Genomic DNA, 17,977 nt, shown 5'->3' on the forward strand with positions numbered 1-17,977 from the left:
TGGGATAAGTGAAAAACAGAAGTGTGGAACCGAGATTGATTTTAGAGAAACTGGGATGTTCCAGAGCTCACTGCAAATGGTACAAAGCGAGATTTGAAGGATAATGTGACTGTAGATAAGATATCAACATTACCACCAGATGACCGTGATCCTACAGTCCTGACCTGGGAGGTGAGAAGGCATGCAGAGGTATCCAGAATAAGAAGATACATGTGGGACTATAGGGTAGGAGTCTATGGAAGGTTAAAAAAAAAATAAATAAATAAAAAACAGCTTGAAACAGTTCTGTGAAATAAGGAAGCTGAATGAAAAGTGATTAATATGGCATGGGTAATAGTTTGAAATATTTGATGATAGCAATAACAGACTGTGAGCTTAAATCAAAAAGGAATAACAGAATGGGTATTAAACAGATAAATAGATAAAATAAGCAGGAATTACAGAAGAAGATATGATTATAGAATAAATACAAACTTGGAAGAAGTGAACAGTTACATGAAATCTATAAAGTGTGACAAGAAGGGGGAAATTACAGTATGAGAGGAGACTAGCAAAATAGGCTAGGAAAAATCCTAGGGAGTTTTTCCATTATGCAGCTAGCAAGAGAAAGAATGATTATGGGAGGATAACTCTGCTGGATCAAAATGATGTAAGAGTGACCAACAAAAAAGTTATAGTGGAACTGTTCAGTGATCATTTTGTTAAGGTTTTTCACAGGTAATGATACTGTTCAAAGAAAGCAGGAAGTTGAAGAATCAATACCTCAACTTAGTTTCTTGCAAGAGAATGAGGTAGGTCTATAATTGTTTGAGTCATCTTGATGTAAATCTATAAAGTTATTGGACTGGATAGGATTTTATCACATTTTGTGAAAGAATATGCTAAGGAATTGACATTTCCATTGACTTGGTTGTTTAAATGAGAGGGTCTGGAATGAATGCTAATGAGTGGAAAGAGGGCAAGATTGTTCCACTGCATAAAGGTGGAAGCAAAACAGATGTTTTGAATTACAGACCTGTTTGCTCTGAAGTGATTGTTAAGGTACCAGAAAAATTTATTAGAAATGGAATACAGGATTGGATAGATTAAAAAAAAAAAAAAAGATTCTGTATAGAGGTCAACATGGGTTTGTTAAAGAAAGGTCTTGTTTCACTAATCTGCTTACATTTTATAATAAATGTGACTACAGTTCTGGATAGGGGTGATCCATATATATATATATATATGGTGATATTTCTGGATTTTGCAAAGGCATTTGACATGCTACCACATAATAAATTGGTGTATATAAGTTATGGCAAATGTGATTAGATAATCAGTTGGTTGATTGGATAAGAAACTACTCTTCTAATAGATATCAAACAGTTACGTCTGAGGAGGAGTGTTACCAGTGGCGTCTGACAGGATTCTGTCCTACAACTGCTACTGTTTGTTTGTTAATTATATTGTGAGTGGTTTATAACTGGATATTCAACTGTTTGCAGATGATGCAAAGTTGAACAAAATTATTAGGAATGATGCTCATGTACTGGTGCTTCAGAGTGATTTGAATAGGGATGTGTGAGCAGACAAGTGGGGATGTCAATTCAACACTAGTAAATGTAAGGTTTGTACTTTGGAACTTGGAGATATAATGCTGTGTATCATACTGAAGGTGTATTATAGGAGGTGGAGGAAATGAGAGATCTTGGTATACTGATGGATAGAGAATTGAAGTCCAAAGGACATATTGAAAAGTGATAAAAATAACATAAAAAAATGCCACTATACCAAGAAGAACATTGACAGAGATAAAGATGTGCTCATTCCACTGTACAAGGTTTTCATTATTATTATATAACTCCATTATTGATTAGACTACTGTGCAGAGATTTGGTCACCTGCATTTCTAAGCGAGGAACAAGCTCTGGGAAAAAGTTCAGAGGCAAATAAAAGCAATATCAGGTTTGTGGAATACTGACTATGAGGATAGGTTGAGTGAATGTAATTTGCAGTCTGGTAAACAAATGGAGGAGGAGTGATATGATTCATCATCATCATCAGTTGCATCAGTCTTGGGACTGGTAGCTCAGCAGCAATTTTCTTCCATTCTGCTCTGTCATTGGCTTTCTTCTTAACCTCCTGGTAACTCATCAAACCCATGCTGTCTTTGACTTGGTCAAGAAAGCTTTTCCTTGGTCTGCCTCTTCTTCTTTTCCCCTTTATTTCGCCTTCAGTTATTCTTTTCACAATGATATGATTGAAACATATAAATTGTTAAGAGAAGCTTACCAGAAAGGTACACAAGATATTTTTCAAAAGGTTGATGGATAGAAGGAGATAGAGACAACAGGTCATTCTTGGAAACTGTATCAAGGTGGGATGCATAAGAGAGTGAGCCATGACTTTTTTGGCATTGAGAGTGCTGCTGAATGGAATTCTTTGCTGAATGTGGTGGTGAGTGCACAAACATCAAATCAATCTGACAGATATTATCTCTGTTAGAATGCCTCTTACTACTACTACTGCCTTCCTTGATGAGTCTCGACTCCAAGAGATTTTTGTATAATAGTAACTTCAACGTGCTTCCTAAAAAACACTTCACTGCCATTAGTCGATTTCCACTGAATAGAGATTATGAACACTAAACAACAGAGTTCAGTATGCAACTTTTAAAATGAACCTTTGTGTGTGTGTTTAAATATATAACTATTCATTCTAATCTGCAGTTTATCAGATATCGATCATCATTCAGAGTAAGTTTACATGAAATGTCAAATATATATCATTGTTAAATAATTAAAAATTTCCATTCTAATCTATTTTGTATTAACTTTACTTAACTATAGCAGTGAAGATGATCATGAAATTTATATGAAAATTATGCTAAAATAATAAAATAAATGTTCCATAATTTATATGTATTTAATTTTATTTCTTTAAATCCCAAGTAACACTTATCTTTTTTCCCCTGTAGTTCTTGTTTCCAGAGTTTATCCCATCCATCTCCTAAGGCCACGATAACTCACTGTAATTTCCACATATATGTGGCTTTTCTGAAGATTTCCACTTGTTTTCTTGATTTAACGTGATATAGTCCCTCTCTCTCCAACTGGAAGTAAAGCTGACACCATATTTACTATCACATTCAGAAATGCTAAGGAGCACATTTACTAAAAGAGTGCACAAGGTGGTGGCTGCTTTGTTTGAAAATGATGCTGTTTTTAATCGTAGCTATTCAGTGCACTGCACTATATAGTTTGCTACAGATATAAACTAGATTATGTGTGTCAGTTTATAGGTATTTAAAGCAAATAGCAAAAGAACATACATGAAGCATGATATTATTACGTGACTCCTCCAGGGAGTCAAGGACTCATCATGGGAAGGCACTCTACTTTGCTAAACACATCTCACCCTCTCCTCTCCATCAATGCCATCTACCAGCTATCATCATCAACAATAGCATTTTTTCTCTAAATTGCATGTGTTGTGAAGGCTGATTTGTCTGTATGCAGAACGAAAAACCCTACTAGAAAAAAGTATTAATGGAAAAGTGAGCAATCAATGGCTAAGGTACGAAAGTGTGAGTGTAATAAAGGTCAACGAATGAGAAGACATTTTCAGGTAAAATTTTCTGATCACTTAGCATTAAGATTTATGATTAAGTTCAGATTTTCAATGAAATATGAAATTTTTTATATCTTAACTTAATCCAAAATTTAAATAAACTCTCAATTCCTTGTTTGTTTGTTTTCAGGCACAATATTACTTATTAATATTTCCTTTAAATGTCTTCCTTTTTTTCTAATTCCCAAACTCATTTCAATATATTTACAATTATACATATGGAGGTACTTGCTAAGGTAGCATATAATAGATAACATGAGGTGTGGGAGAGAAAAATAGCATAGCTATAAATGGTCAATCCAATCCAAACTGGAGGAAAATGAAAATCATCTCCCTCATCTTGATCCTTTCTCCATCAAGCTTCTTTTATACATCTTTTAGTAATGCCACATAATTACTTACAAACCCTTCATGAAACCCACAGAAGAAGTCTACTACAGTACCAGCATATACTCGGCAGGGTTACTATATGATGATAATAATAATCATTCCTTAAGTAATATCTTAAATACATTTCTCGCATTAATTTTTTAAAATGATGATAATAATAATCATTCCTTAAGTAATATCTTAAAAGCATTTCCCGCATTAATTTTTTAAAAAGGTTTACTGTTACTTTTTTCCCTTGATTGCTTCATTAAAGGGGGGGAGGGAACAGTGCCTCATCCATAAGTCTGTTTCCACATCAGTGGAATAATCGTTTTATTTCTGACTGGAGTACACTTTCATAGCAATGGAATGCGATAAACAATGACATTTGCAACGTAAAACCCTCTGCCATAAATATATCGCAATTTTTTAATGGAAGCTGATTAAAACAAAGTGTAATATAGGAGAGAGACTTTAAGAAATTATATACATCACATTTTGGGTACTGGTAGGCGAAATTACAAATTAGAAACTTTAGGCCTATGGTGACTTACCAGCTCAAATCTATTAGTAGCCAGCTGTTTCTTAACATTTCCACTTGCTTGGCTGCCTCCACCATCGTCAGATTCGCTCATTCCCTCAACCCTTAAAGGAGAGGAGAGATCTTTATCTCCATGTAGCTTTTTCAGAACTCTGTTTGACATAATTTTTAGTCGCTTTAAAAAAATCCACTAGTTACAGTTTATTACTCATGCGGTAGTTTATCTACATGGTACAGATTACTCGTAATCATCCAACAATATCACTTGCCAATACTATTGGAGATCACGTTTCCGTAGGAACCGGAAGTTCTTGTTTATATTACGGAAGTCCACAACTTTGCACAACAGAGGGCACTACCTGACAGAATACTTTCTAATATTTGAAAATTTTGTAAGTTCGTCAGGTGTGTTGTAAGAAATAAAAACTTTTTAACATGTCGACTCCTTTGGAAGGTTTGGAGAGTAATTTGGAACTATTTATCGAAAATGTTCGGCAGTTAGGTATTGTAGTAAGTGACTTCCAGCCACAAGGACAAACAATTCTAAATCAGAAGATGTAAGTTTAAATTTATATATATATAACTAAAGCTATCTACATATTTTGTTCGTATAGCGATTTGAAAGTGGAAATTGATTGGTTGAATTGTATTCTTTTGATAAATATCATCCAGTGTGAATATGCAAAGAAAAAAAAAATTTCTGGGATAGATAGACTTTCAGATAAGGTATCCGAATGGCTGAAAATTGTATGGTAGAGATAAAAAAAAAAAAAAAAGTTTAACCAAATACTGAGAAGACAATTCCAAACATTTGTGTTGTATATAGCCAATAATAGATGTCTAATACTTCAATTCTTCCAAAGTACAATAGTCATTCTTTTGACTATTTAAGATCAAAAGTAAATCAAAACGAAAATTCCGAGTATGGAATTGCCACATACGAGTCAAAACAATGGCTATCTACAACACGCGAGTTATCTCAGTATGTAACTGTTATAATATTCAGTTTCCCGCATTGCGTGCTTCGTTATTTATAACACATTTCAGAGTTTTTACTACCTACATGACCATTTTGGATCTCTTTACTAGTTAGAAAACCTATCGTTCACGAAAGGCAGCAGATATCTACACCATATCTAAAGTCACAAAAAAGTTTTCATTGCCAACTTCTTGGTTCATTGTCATAGTGTACTTAAAAAGTAGCAGTATGACCCAATAAAGGTTTCTTGCTTGGTATTGAAAGGAAATATTTCAATTATTAACAGATACTTCTATGAATCCCTTAGTAAATGCAGCAAAGTTTCAGATATTTTAGAAATAGAGTTGAGCATTTACTTCAGTATGGTGTACATTCTAAGGGCCATTAGATCCATTTCAGGATGTTTAGGTGGAATGAGAAAGGATGGATGATACCTATATTTATTGCCAACTTCTTAGTTCACTATCATAGAGTACTGAAGAAAATTTAGTCATAATTTAAATCATTGAAGGCTTGATTAGTGTTGAAGGAAATATTTTGATTATTAATAGAGGCTACTGTGATTCCCTTAATGGTGGGGGGGGGAGAATACAGCATTGGACAGATGAAGGTAATGTTATCTGTGAGATAACATTTCCTTTAACAGAGCCCTTTAACATGGATTTGTTAAAGGGTGCTCTTGCTTTAGTAATATGATTGCCTATTATTATTATTATTGACACCTCCAGGGAGTCCAAAGACTCATCAGGGGAGGGCACCTGCTCTACAAGTGTCTCCACCCATCAATCCCCCAACTACACCAATGCCATCTACTGCCGATCACCACCACTGGTATTTCCACAGACAATCATAAACATCCATGCCCATGGCGGGATTCGAACCTGCAGCCTTTTGGCTGGAGAGCAGATACGTTAACTACTCGGCCAGCCTGGCTGGCCGAGTGGTTAGCGTATAATAACGTGACGAGCAGTTGATGAAGGAAAGGCATATAATGCCATTTTTTTGGATTTTGCAAAGGCATTTGCAGGGTGCCACATGATAAGCTGATATTTAAGTTGCAGCACATGGGTTTAGATGCCAGGTTAGTCAACTGGATTGGCTATCTGATAGGTATCAGAGAGTTGTATATGGTGGGGCAGTATCAAGGAGGCAGAAGGTTACAAGTGGGGTCCTAGAGGGCTCAGTACTGGGACCTGTATTGTTTAACCTTTATATCAATGACATTGTCAGTGGATTGCAGGGGGAGATATTCAGTTGTCTGCAGATGATGTGAACCTGGGAAGGGTTATTAGTAATAGTGCAGTGGCAGCCCTGCAAGAGGATTTGAATAAACTAGGCAGGTGGGTGAATGAATGGGGGTAGCAGTTTAATGCAGCAAAATGTAAAGTCTTGAAGTTAGGGATACATCAATGGGGGACTGCATACTTGATTGGAGGAGCTGCACTGGAGGAAGTAGGGGAGACGAGATCTGGGGTGATGATTGATAGAAAATGGAAATTCAGGGAACACGTTGCAAAGGTGGTGAAGGTAATCCAAAGGATTGCTGCAATACTGAGAAGGATGCTGACCTGCAGAGATGAGTTATCATTCCATTGTATAAGACCCTGATCAGACCACACTTAGACTATTGTTCTCAAATTTGGTCCCCAGGATTTGAAGGGGATAAGTTAACTGTGGAAAGGGTACAGAGGCGGATAACAGAGATGCTTTCAGGACTGTACAATGTTAGTTATGAGGGAATGAGGACTGCAGAGTTTGGTAGACAGGAGAGGTGATATGATTGAGACTTTTAAACTGTTGAGAGGTAGTTACAGGGTTGACCCTGGGGAGATCTTTTGCTTGGTCTTCCAGGGATGGCCCTTTTTGTTCCTCCCGCTGTTCCACCAAGCAAAAGAACTTGGGCAGTTGTGAGCAAGAGGGTGAGGAGTGGTTTCTTTGCATGGAGGGTTGTTGAACCGTGGAATGCATTGCATGATAGTGGTGAGAGCAAGAGCAATTAATGAGTTCAAGGAGTGGCATGATAGACTGTTTCCTAGGAAGGGGCCTCCTACAATGAGTCTTTTGACTTCATGCAGGCCTGAATAATAATAATAATATATGATGGAAACTCTTAGCACACAAAATTCTGAAATAGCGAGAAAACTGCACATGGCATTGAAACTCCATATTTCATAGAAGCATACAAATTTATCACAGGTTTTCAGTATTTGCACAGTGGGACACATGATGGTAATTATTTCCCCAACTCAACAAAGATACTATATTCACTTAATAAAAATGTCTTTCCCCTTCAGAAAATGAACTGAATTCAATCTTAGAACAACAACATGGAATAGAACATCAGGAAATTCTTTCCAAAATAAGAAATTTCCTGACTCTAATGAGGTACAGTCATTAAAAGATAAACTTGAGTCAACAATTAATGAGACTTAACTGTTCCTTCTCAAAAAATTATATGCCTAGAAAATATGGTTAGAAAGGAAAGATTTTTTTAAGAAGAGAGAAAAATGGGGATAAACCTCCATTTCATCTATAGCCATCTCAATACAATAGTACTATCAAGCATAGTATCCAAAAGTGCATTTTCTGACACTAATCAAATATGTACCAAAATTAGATCCAGGTTAATATGATAACACTATTGATCACTTACTTGTTTTAAGATCTCACTTTATTCACACAGATAGCATGAATGTTTCAATATAACTAAAAATTTGTACTATTGATATATTTTTTGGTTTTAGAATAACTGTATTTTAAATAATTGTTTGTCAGAATGTTTATTTTAAAAACAGTTTGATTTAAAACATGAATTCAAGTAATTGCTTGTTTTTTTCTCCTTACTTCATTGCATTGTCAACAAAATTTATCAAGAAAAGTGTTTCTTTTTGGAATACTGATATTATTATTATTTTTTTTTTTTTTTAGAATACTGGTATTAATACCGGTATTAAGATTTTTACCATTATTGGGAGCCATACCTCTGACCACTATGCTACAGTGCAGCCACTCTAAAACTTTTAATATCAATGTATTTGGACATTTCAGGCTTTTGGTGTCTTTTCTATTCACTTCTTGTATTATTTAGTAATCTTTTAAAGTAGTTACTCCAGACATGCGAAAACTGAAAATAAAGATATTTTGTATCTCCTCACATCATCTCTCATTCCTTTTTCAGCCTCTTTCCTCTATTTTTAAACTGCTTCAATTCTCCAGAACATTTTCCATCTTTTTGATATCTTCTTCCTTTGCAGTAATAGGCCTAGTTACCTGTTACAGTCTCTTTCCATCTTTTCAAAGGCCATCCTGTATTCCTTCTTCCTTGAGGTCAATATCTTTCTGGGGGGTGGGGGAGTCTTCCTTTACTCATTCTTTCTGTTTATAGTCTCCATCTCACTATAAAAATAGATATCACTTCAGGTTCCTTGAAGATATTGCTATTTCTTTTGAAGTCTAGTCTATTATATCCAGGTGTTTTGCACATAAATCTCATTTCAGAGCTTATCAGTCTTTTTCTATCTGCTTGAGTTATGGATTCTTATTCTTGTTTTCTTGCTTATTAAATTTGGGTTGAATATCTGATTGATAGTTTTTGCTATTCCTATATAATTGGTTATTTTATGTTGCATGTCTTTCTCTCTTCATAAGATAAGTGGTAGCATAGATATTTGAATGTATTAACCTGTTGTATAATATCATTGTTGATGCAAATTTTGCTTCTAATTGGATCTTGGCCTTTAAATGCCATGACTTTGGTTTTGGAAGTGGAGATTTCCATATTGTGTGTTTTTGCTATTTAATTTAATGAAAAGGCTGCTTGCTATAGTGAATCTTCGTTATCTTCAATTAGATCATTGACGAAGTTAATTCGTCAAATCTAATCTTCAACGAAAGTTGGAGAAACTGAAGGAGTGGAAGGTTGCAAAGATGTACAAGCAAAAGTTAGTGATAAGGGGGTGAAAGAAAGTATGAATGAGAAAAAGTAAAGTGCAGCCAAATGAGAGGTGACGAGATAGAGAGTGAAGTTGTCAGAATGCAAGATTTAATGAAACAAATATTGGAAATGAAGAATATGTTGAGTGATGTTAGGCGTCTAGTGGAAATTAATGAAAGTATGCAAGAAATCAGAATGAAAGAACAATGAGTAAAAGAAGTGACAAGTGATTCCAGGATAGCAGTATATGGAGACTCCGTGATTAGAGGGCTAGTTACTAACAGAGTCCATAAGGTCTGCTATCCAGGTGAGAGAATGAGTACAATAATTAAGGCGTTTGACACGAGGAAGAAACGAGCGAGAGAGTTAGTTGTGATTGTAGAGATGAATGATCTAACTAGACATAAGAAGGATGGGAGGACAAATATCAGGAGGCTGTTGAGAAGAGTGAAAGTTAACAGTGTAGTAGGAAAGGTTGTCAGTGTGTTACGTAGGCATGATGATTAGTTGTGATGGAGAGCCAAAATCATGAATGGTATGTTTGCGGAGCTGTGTGAGGAGAAGGGAATGGAGTTTGTGGATCTATGGCATGTGTTTGAGGGAAGAATGAAATTATACAGGTGTGATGGGTTGTATTTAAATGGTTTTTGAGTGTGTGTGCTCTAGAAAGTGTTGCCGAATGAAAGTATAGTGTGTGGAAGTACAGTGTGTGATGCGTTCCAGAGATCAGAAGGAAGAGATGAAGAGAAAAATCAGGAGAATGGTACTGAAGAGACAGCAGTGCTTGGCAGTAGAAACAGTAGTAGTGTAAGAGAGAATGGGGAATACAAGAGGAACAGGGAAACCTGGGGGGGGGGGGGCTTAGGTGGACAGGGAGACATGGCATAGAGAGAGTGAATGTTGATGAAAGTGGCAATGAATGTGTGTATGAACATGGAGTATATTGCAATGTGGGTAGAGGAATGGAGACTGAGCAGGTATATGTGGTAAGTGGTGATAAAGGTGATTTGGCAGGTGTAGTAGGGAAATCACAACCAACATATTGCTTGGATAGGACTGGCTATAGACCTAAAAATGAACTGTTGTGTTTGTTTACAAATGCTACAAGTATCAGAAATAAAAGGGATGAAATGGTTTCAGTAATTGAGTTTATTCGTCCTCAAATCATTCGAATAAGTGAAAATGGGTAAATGAAGATGATATCATAATGGGAATAAAAATGGAAGGGTACAGTATTTTTCGTGAGGATGGAAAAGGCAAGAAGGGAGGGGAAGTGCTGCTGATGATAGCAGGGGAATTAAGTCCACATAAGGTAGACATGAAAGGGGAAATAGTGGCAATGGTTATGAGGCAGTGTGGTGTAACGTGGAAGTTGAGAGGAAGACATATTTAGTTGGATGTTGCTATAGGCCTGGGAATGTGGAAGGTGGTGATGAAGAAATGTATAAACAACTTGGATTAGTGAACAAAGGAAGGGTAATTATTATGGGTGATTTTAATTATGGCTGTATAGATTGGAATGAAGAGATAGTATTTGGGAATAAGGAAAGTGAATTTCTTGAGAGATAACTATCTCAGGCAGCACATGAGGATCAAAAGTTCTAGATCTGATCATTTCATCAGAGGATGTAATTGTTAGAGAGGTTTCACATTTTCCTCCAGTTGGTGAAAGTGATCATGAAGTAATCACCTGTGTTGGGGCTAATCATATGCAGGCTTTTGCGAGGAAAGGATATATGTGGAATTATAAGGCTGGTGATTATGTCAAGCTTAGGAGACAACTTTGAGCTATAACATGGAACGAGGAGTTGTGCAGTAAGGAAATAAATGCTGCATGATAACTTGCAAAGAAATACATAACAGCATCAATGTACGAATGTATCCCAAAGGCCAAAAGGCTGAATAAGGTAGGTGTAAAATGGCTGAATGTGGAGCTTAAGCATGAAATCTGAGAAAAGAAAGTACTTTGGAGGAAGTACAATATGAATAATGGTAATCAGTCACATGAAGAATATAAAGAACAAGTTTTCCTTACTCGGTTAGTAAGGAAAACAAAAGTAGAGTATGAGCAGAAATTGTCAAATCAGGCTAAGAAAAATTCTAGAGAGTTATTTTAGATATGCGGCAAGTAGAAGGAAGAATGATCATGGTAAGATGAAGTTAAGGGATGAAAGTGGTAGAATGGTAACTGCTGCAGAAGACATTGTTGAGGTATTCAGTAATCAATTTATAAGTGTGTTTCATTCTGATCAGGGTGGAATCATGAGGAACTTAAGTGTAGAGGACATAGAAGAGGGTAGCTTAATTGTGAGTGAGCAGGAGGTATTTGAAGAAATAAATAACCTTGATGTAAAGGATTTGATGACATATCACCACGGATAGCTGATGAACTGCAGCCAAGGAGAATTAAAGTTGTATCGCAGGATAGTGAAAAGAGCTCATTTGAGGCTATTTGGTGCGAGATTGAGACTGGCAGAACAAAATATACAGTTGGGTGCTGCTATAGACCAGGTGATGGAATAGATGGTGGAGATAGTATGCATAAACAAATTGATGAAATAAGTAGAAGGAGGGTAATTATTATGGGGGATTTCAACTATGGTGACATTGATTGGAAGGAGGAGAGGACACATGTGAGAAAGGAAATGGATTTTATTCAATTAAGGGATAACTATCTGAGACAGCATGTAATTGAAATTGAAAATACTAGGGGGTGTGAGAGTGCTTGACCTGGTAATAGCATCTGAGAATTTGACTGTAATGAATATGACCATGTTGCCACCTATTGGTGAGAGCGATCATAAGGTCTTGACCTGGGAGGTGGCTAAAGGTGTGGAATTTTCAATTAAGACGGTATATCTGGAATTACCATCCTGGCAAGTATGACACGCTTAGGAGATTGCTTGGATCAGTGCCATGGCATGTACAACTGCAAGGGCTGGATGTCGATAGAGCATGGGAAGTGGTCAAGGAGCATTTACAGGAGGTTATGGCTGATTGTATACCTAGGGTCCGAATAGTAAAACAAGTAGGGGTTAATTGGATGAATAACACCATTAAGCTTGAGCTGCAAAAAAGAAACAACTGTGGAGGGAATTTAAAGAAAGAGATGACCTGCAGGCACACGAACGGTATAAAGTGCAGGCCAGAAGGGTAACGAGTGTGGTAAAAAAAAAAAAAAAAGCAAAAGCGGATTATGAAAGGAAACTAGCTATGCAAGCTAAAGAGAATCCCAAACAGTTCTTTCAATATGCTGCAAGCAAGGAAAAAACTGTACACGGCAAAATGATTTTAAGGAATGACGATGGTAAGGAGGTCACTGAATCAGTTGATATTGTGGAGTTACTGAGCGAGCACTTTGCAAAAGTATATCATCCAGGTGGTGACATTGAAAAAGTGAAGTAACCATTAGTTTATACGGGAATTGTGATGAATGAAGTGGAGGTGAATAGTCTATTACAGAACCTTAATGTGAATACATCTGTGGGATTGGATGGTATACCGGCATGGATCTTGCGTGAAGCAGCTAAGGAATTATCAGTGCCCTTGACCATGTTGTTTAATCTGAGTCTTGGGTCTGGTTTAGTCCCAAAGATGTGGAAAGAGGGGAAAATAGTTCCACTGCATAAAGGAGGATCCAAGACTATGGTTGCAAATTACCGACTGATCAGCATATCAGGAGTCGTTGTCAAGGTCTTGGAGAAAGTAGTCAAGGGAAAAATACAGGAATGGATTGATGAAAATGAGATACTGTACGGGGGACAGCATGGCTTTGTGAAGGGTAGATCATGCCTCAGTAACTTGCTCAAGTTTTATAACATGGTGAGAGCTGAACTGGATAAGGGTAATGGGTTTACAGTGATACTGCTGGACCTGGCTAAGGCATTTGACAGGATACCACATGGAATTCTAATCCGTAAACTACAACATGTGGGAATGGATATAGAGTTGGTGAGATGGATAGGTGGGTGGTTGATGGAGAGATATCAAAGAGTAGTTTATTCATGAGTAGAGTCCAAAAGACGGCCTGTGACGAGTGGTGTGCTGCAAGGTTTTGTTCTTGGACCACTGCTGTTTAATTTGTCCATTAATGATACAGGGAAGGATCTAAGAGGAACAGTTCATTTGTTTGCTGATGATGCATAGTTGGGTAGGGCAATAGTGAATGCAGAAGATGTCAAAATCTTGCAGGACGACTTGGATAGATCGGCGTTCTGGGCTGAGGAGAATGGATGTCAATTTAATGTGACAAAATGTAAGGTTATGCATTTTGGGGTGAAAAGATTAGCAGCAGTATACCACATTGGTGGAACTGTACTCCAGGAGATTGATGAGGCCAGGGACTTGGGAGTGTTGGTGGATAAAGAGATGAAGTTTATAGGGCACATTGCAAAAGTAGCTAAATCAGCTCATCAACTCACTTGGTTGTTGAAAAATACTTTGACGAGCAGAGACAAGTAAGTTATAGTACTTCTGTACCAAGCCTTGATAAGACCTCATCTTGACTACTGTGCCCAGATTTGGTCACCTAGGTTCCTTCTTGATGGGGAGGAGGTGGAGAGGATCCAGAGGCGAGTGACTAAGATGATAGCAAGTCTATGGAATGAACCATATGAGAACAGGTTGAAGATTTGTGGGTTGCAGAAACTAGTTGATAGACAGAGGAGGGGAGATATGATTGAGACATTCAAATTGCTAAAGGGTTTCTATAGGATTAATTCAGAGGATATTTTTGAGATCAGGACTGGTGGTGGGAGAACTAGGGGACACCTATGGAAGCTGGGCAAGAGTGTTTTTAGCATAGCTGTTAGAGCTGCGTTCTTTACTTTTAGAGTGGAATAAGCTTCCAGAGTCTGTTGTTGGTGTTATGATGCTGAGTGAGTTCAAGGCAAGGTATGATAGATACTGTGAGAATGTCTTACAGTTATGTGGACATGATGTTTAGGGCCTCCCTCGATGAGTCTAAGGACTCCCTGGAGTCGCCCATAATAATAATCTTAAGGGAATGTTCCAGGGAACTGGCAGTAGCATCGGCATGCCTGTTTAATAAGAGTTTGCAACAGCACAGGTTCCAAGGGAGTGGAAGGAGGGTAAAATTGTTCCACTGCATAAAGGTGGTGATAGGGCTATAGCTTCAAATTATAGGCCGGTCTGTATATCTGGAGTTGTGGTGAAGGTCCTGAAGAGATTGGTGAGAAGTAGAATACAGAAATAGGTTGATAACAGCAGTATTTTCTGTGTTTATCAGCATGAGTTTGTTAAGGGGAGATCATGTTTCACTAACTTATGTATTATAACAAGGTGACAAATACCTTGGACAGAGGAGATGCATATACAGTGGTGTACTTGGATTTTGAAAAGACTTTTGATAGACTGCCACATGACAAGCTCTTAAATAAATTGAAACAGAGGAGATTGGATAACAGACTTCTGTGTTTGATCAGTGACTGGCTGTCAGATAGGTATCAGAAAGTTTTATATGGGGGTGCATTATGTCGAAAGAGAAAGGTTACCAGTGGTGTGCCGCAGGGGTCAGGTTTGGGGCCATTGTTGTTCAATTTATATGTTAAAGATATTGGGTCAGATTTAACTAGTGATATCCAGCTGTTTGCAGATGTTGCAAAATTAGGGAGAGCAATGCACAGTCAGGCTGATGTTAATGCCTTTCAAGAGAACTTGAATAGATTCCATGAATGGGCAGGTAAGTGGAACTGTCAGTTCAATGTTTGCCAAGTGTAAGGTTTTGAGATTTGGTAAGCAACGATGGGATGGGACACACTTGGTGGGGAAACTTTAACAGAAGTAGAGGAGATGAGAGATCTAGTGGTGATGGTAGACAAGGACCTGAAATTCAGGGGCCACATTGCACAAGTTGTGAAGACATCATATTGAATAATGGCAATGATGCAGAGAACCCTGACATGCAGAAATAGAGAGGTTATGATTCCATTGTATAAGGCCTTGATCAGGCCTCATATGGATTATTGTGCACAGATTTGGTCGCCAGGTTTTCATGGTAACGAGAATATGTCAGTGGTCTTTGGAATGCAAAATATGAGGACAGATTGAGAGAATGTCAGTTGCAGAGCCTTGTGAATAGGAGGAGGAGGTGGATATGATTGAGACATATAAGCTGGTCAGGGGTTGTTATCAGGTAGACATGGAAGAGATTTTTCATAGAATGGGAAGGGGGGGGGCTGAACAAGAGGCCATTGCTGGAAACTGTATAAGGAGGGTGTGAGCAAAGGCGTGAGAAGCAGGTTCTTTGCATGGAGGGTGGTTGGTGAGTGGAATGCATTGCCTGAGTGTGTTTTGGATGTGGACACATTGAATCAGTTTAAGATACAGTTGGATGAGCATTGTATTTAATAGTGAGTACCTCCCATGATGAGTCTCTGACGCCATGGATGTCAAATGTTGATAATAATTGATGTTGGTGTAATCATTTATGTGAATGTGAAAACTGATCGTTTCCCTCCACTCTCCATGTGTTGAGGCTTAAGCCTCAACTTCTCTTTTTTGAATTTACTCTGGTGGAGCATAGTGGTTTTTTTTCCAAGAGATGTCTTGGATACAACCCATAGGATCTCTTGGGAAAAAACCCACCATGCTCCACCACAGTAAATTCAAAAAAGAGAGACAATTTTTAGAATCTGCAGCAGCTCTCAGAAATCAACCAAATCTAAATAAATACAGTTGCATTAAGCTTCCTAAGATTTGGGAAACACTAATCATCAGAGATCCCACCTTACATTCCAGGTCACCTACAACCGCCAAAAGAGGGTGCTCCACCTAGATAGGACTTTAGAGTTACCATGTGGTTGGCTTAGTATTGTGTGGTATTTTTGTATATGTTACATTAGTTTTTTTGTAATCCCTGAACATGTCTCAGTGACTGAAACAAAATACAGGAAGTATTAAATTCTGTTGTAATCCTTTCTGAGTGCTATATATAATCCATTAAGCCTCCAACATGATCCCTCCACTCTCTAATAATATTATTAATATAGATATTAAAGAGGAGTGGCGAGAGACTACATCCTTGTCGGACACCTGCATTTATGTTCTGTGATTCAGAACATAAATGCAGAGCATAAATGAAAATTGCTTTATTAACTGGTTAGGAATGTTATCATCACTTAAAATTTCCAGTAGCTTATTACAAAAAAAAAAAAAAAAAAAAAAGGCGTCAGTGCAGGATCTTTATGGAAACCATTTTGTTCCTCTCCAAAAATATTATCATAATATTTGACTAATTTAGTCTTTAAGAGACTTGAATATATTTTATATCCAGTGTTTAAAAGGCTAATGCTTCTATAGTTGGGACATTCAATGATATTGCCTTTTTTTGAAGATGGGGGGGGGGATCATACCATTTTTGTCAGTTTTCTGGTGGTAATTGGCCATTTAGATCTTATTCATGAATTCTAGTAGAATTTTCCATTCTATGGTTCTTGTATTGTTTCAGTGTTCACTCTAAATCTTCAAGGGTAAAGGACTCTGTTGAATTATTTGTAGATAATGTTTCTGAGTGTGAGTTGTCATCAGTTGTCCATAATTCTTCATAATACTTAAGCCAGTCCTCCAAAGGTATGGTATTGATCTTGATTGATTCTCTAATGTTATTATTCATGTGTCTTATATATTTATGTTTGTGTTTGATCAATATTGTTTTCTAAATTGGTAATGAAATTGTTCCATTGAACTCTATGGCTTTTGTGTTTCTCTTTTTGCTATTGCTCTTTTGTGTTTATATTCAATTTCATCCTCTATTTTGTTTGTGCTTAACCATTTTTTATAGCCCTTCCTTCCCTTCCTTTTTTCATCTATGATTTTCCTGATTTCTGGGTCCCAGTTACACCTTTTTTCTTTTCCATTGTTTTTTTCTTATTCCCAAGATTTCTCAGGCTGAATCTCCTAAAATATTGCACAGATGATTCCACTCTTCATTAATAGATCCATCTCAGGCTAGTTGCTGTAATTTTTCATTTATTATTCGCTGATATAGTTTTCTTTTATCAGGGTCAGATAATGAGCTGACTTTGAACCTGAGTTCTCGCTTGTCTAATGGATACTGGCTTTATCCATCTTAGGGGAAACCATATTGATGTCACACATAAATAATGATGTGATTCAATTTCAAAACCTTGGAAGACTCTAACATCAAGAATGAATCTGCCTGTTTTATTATTTGCTATTGTATAGTCTATAATAGATGGCAATCCTCTTGCTGCCATGTGAATTTATGAATGTCTTTTGTGTTTAAACATTGTATCATTATTCTTAGATTATTGTAGATAGAAAAATCAATTAATCTTTTGCCATTTCTATTTTTTTACTAATTCTCCAAAAGTTCTGACATGATTTTGGATTTTCATGTTGTCTAAGCTAGCATTGAAATCACCCAGCAGTAATAACATGTCATTTTTGTTTATTTTCACTGTTATATTTTGGAGTTGGTTATAGAAGTCCAAACTTTCTTCTTTTCTCCCCCCTCCTCTGGAGCATATAATCCAAGAACTGTGAGATATCCTCTATTAAGTTT

The 17,977-nt window shown here is 37.0% G+C and overlaps 2 protein-coding genes across 3 annotated transcripts in view; one reads left to right on the forward strand and one right to left on the reverse strand.

Annotated features, from left to right (window-relative positions):
- The window catches only part of Nulp1 (Nuclear localized protein 1), a 362,638-nt gene extending 357,830 nt beyond the window's left edge, over positions 1 to 4,808 (reverse strand). For both annotated transcript variants that reach the window (XM_090397712.1, XM_090397711.1), the window contains exon 1: positions 4,533 to 4,808. In XM_090397712.1, coding sequence (XP_090253838.1) covers positions 4,533 to 4,682 — 150 coding nt within the window. In that variant the 5' untranslated portion in view covers positions 4,683 to 4,808. The remainder of the gene's footprint in view (positions 1 to 4,532) is intronic.
- A 55-nt stretch (positions 4,809 to 4,863) lies between these two features.
- Positions 4,864 to 17,977, forward strand: part of MED10 (mediator complex subunit 10) — a 67,993-nt gene continuing 54,879 nt past the window's right edge. The window contains exon 1 of the mRNA XM_090397713.1: positions 4,864 to 5,076. Coding sequence (XP_090253839.1) covers positions 4,955 to 5,076 — 122 coding nt within the window. The 5' untranslated portion in view covers positions 4,864 to 4,954. The remainder of the gene's footprint in view (positions 5,077 to 17,977) is intronic.

The sequence above is a fragment of the Typopeltis vanoorti genome, chromosome 9, assembly GCF_054136105.1.
Source record: "Typopeltis vanoorti isolate ZY-2024b chromosome 9, IOZ_Tvanoo_1.0, whole genome shotgun sequence".
NCBI lineage: Eukaryota > Metazoa > Arthropoda > Arachnida > Uropygi > Thelyphonidae > Typopeltis > Typopeltis vanoorti.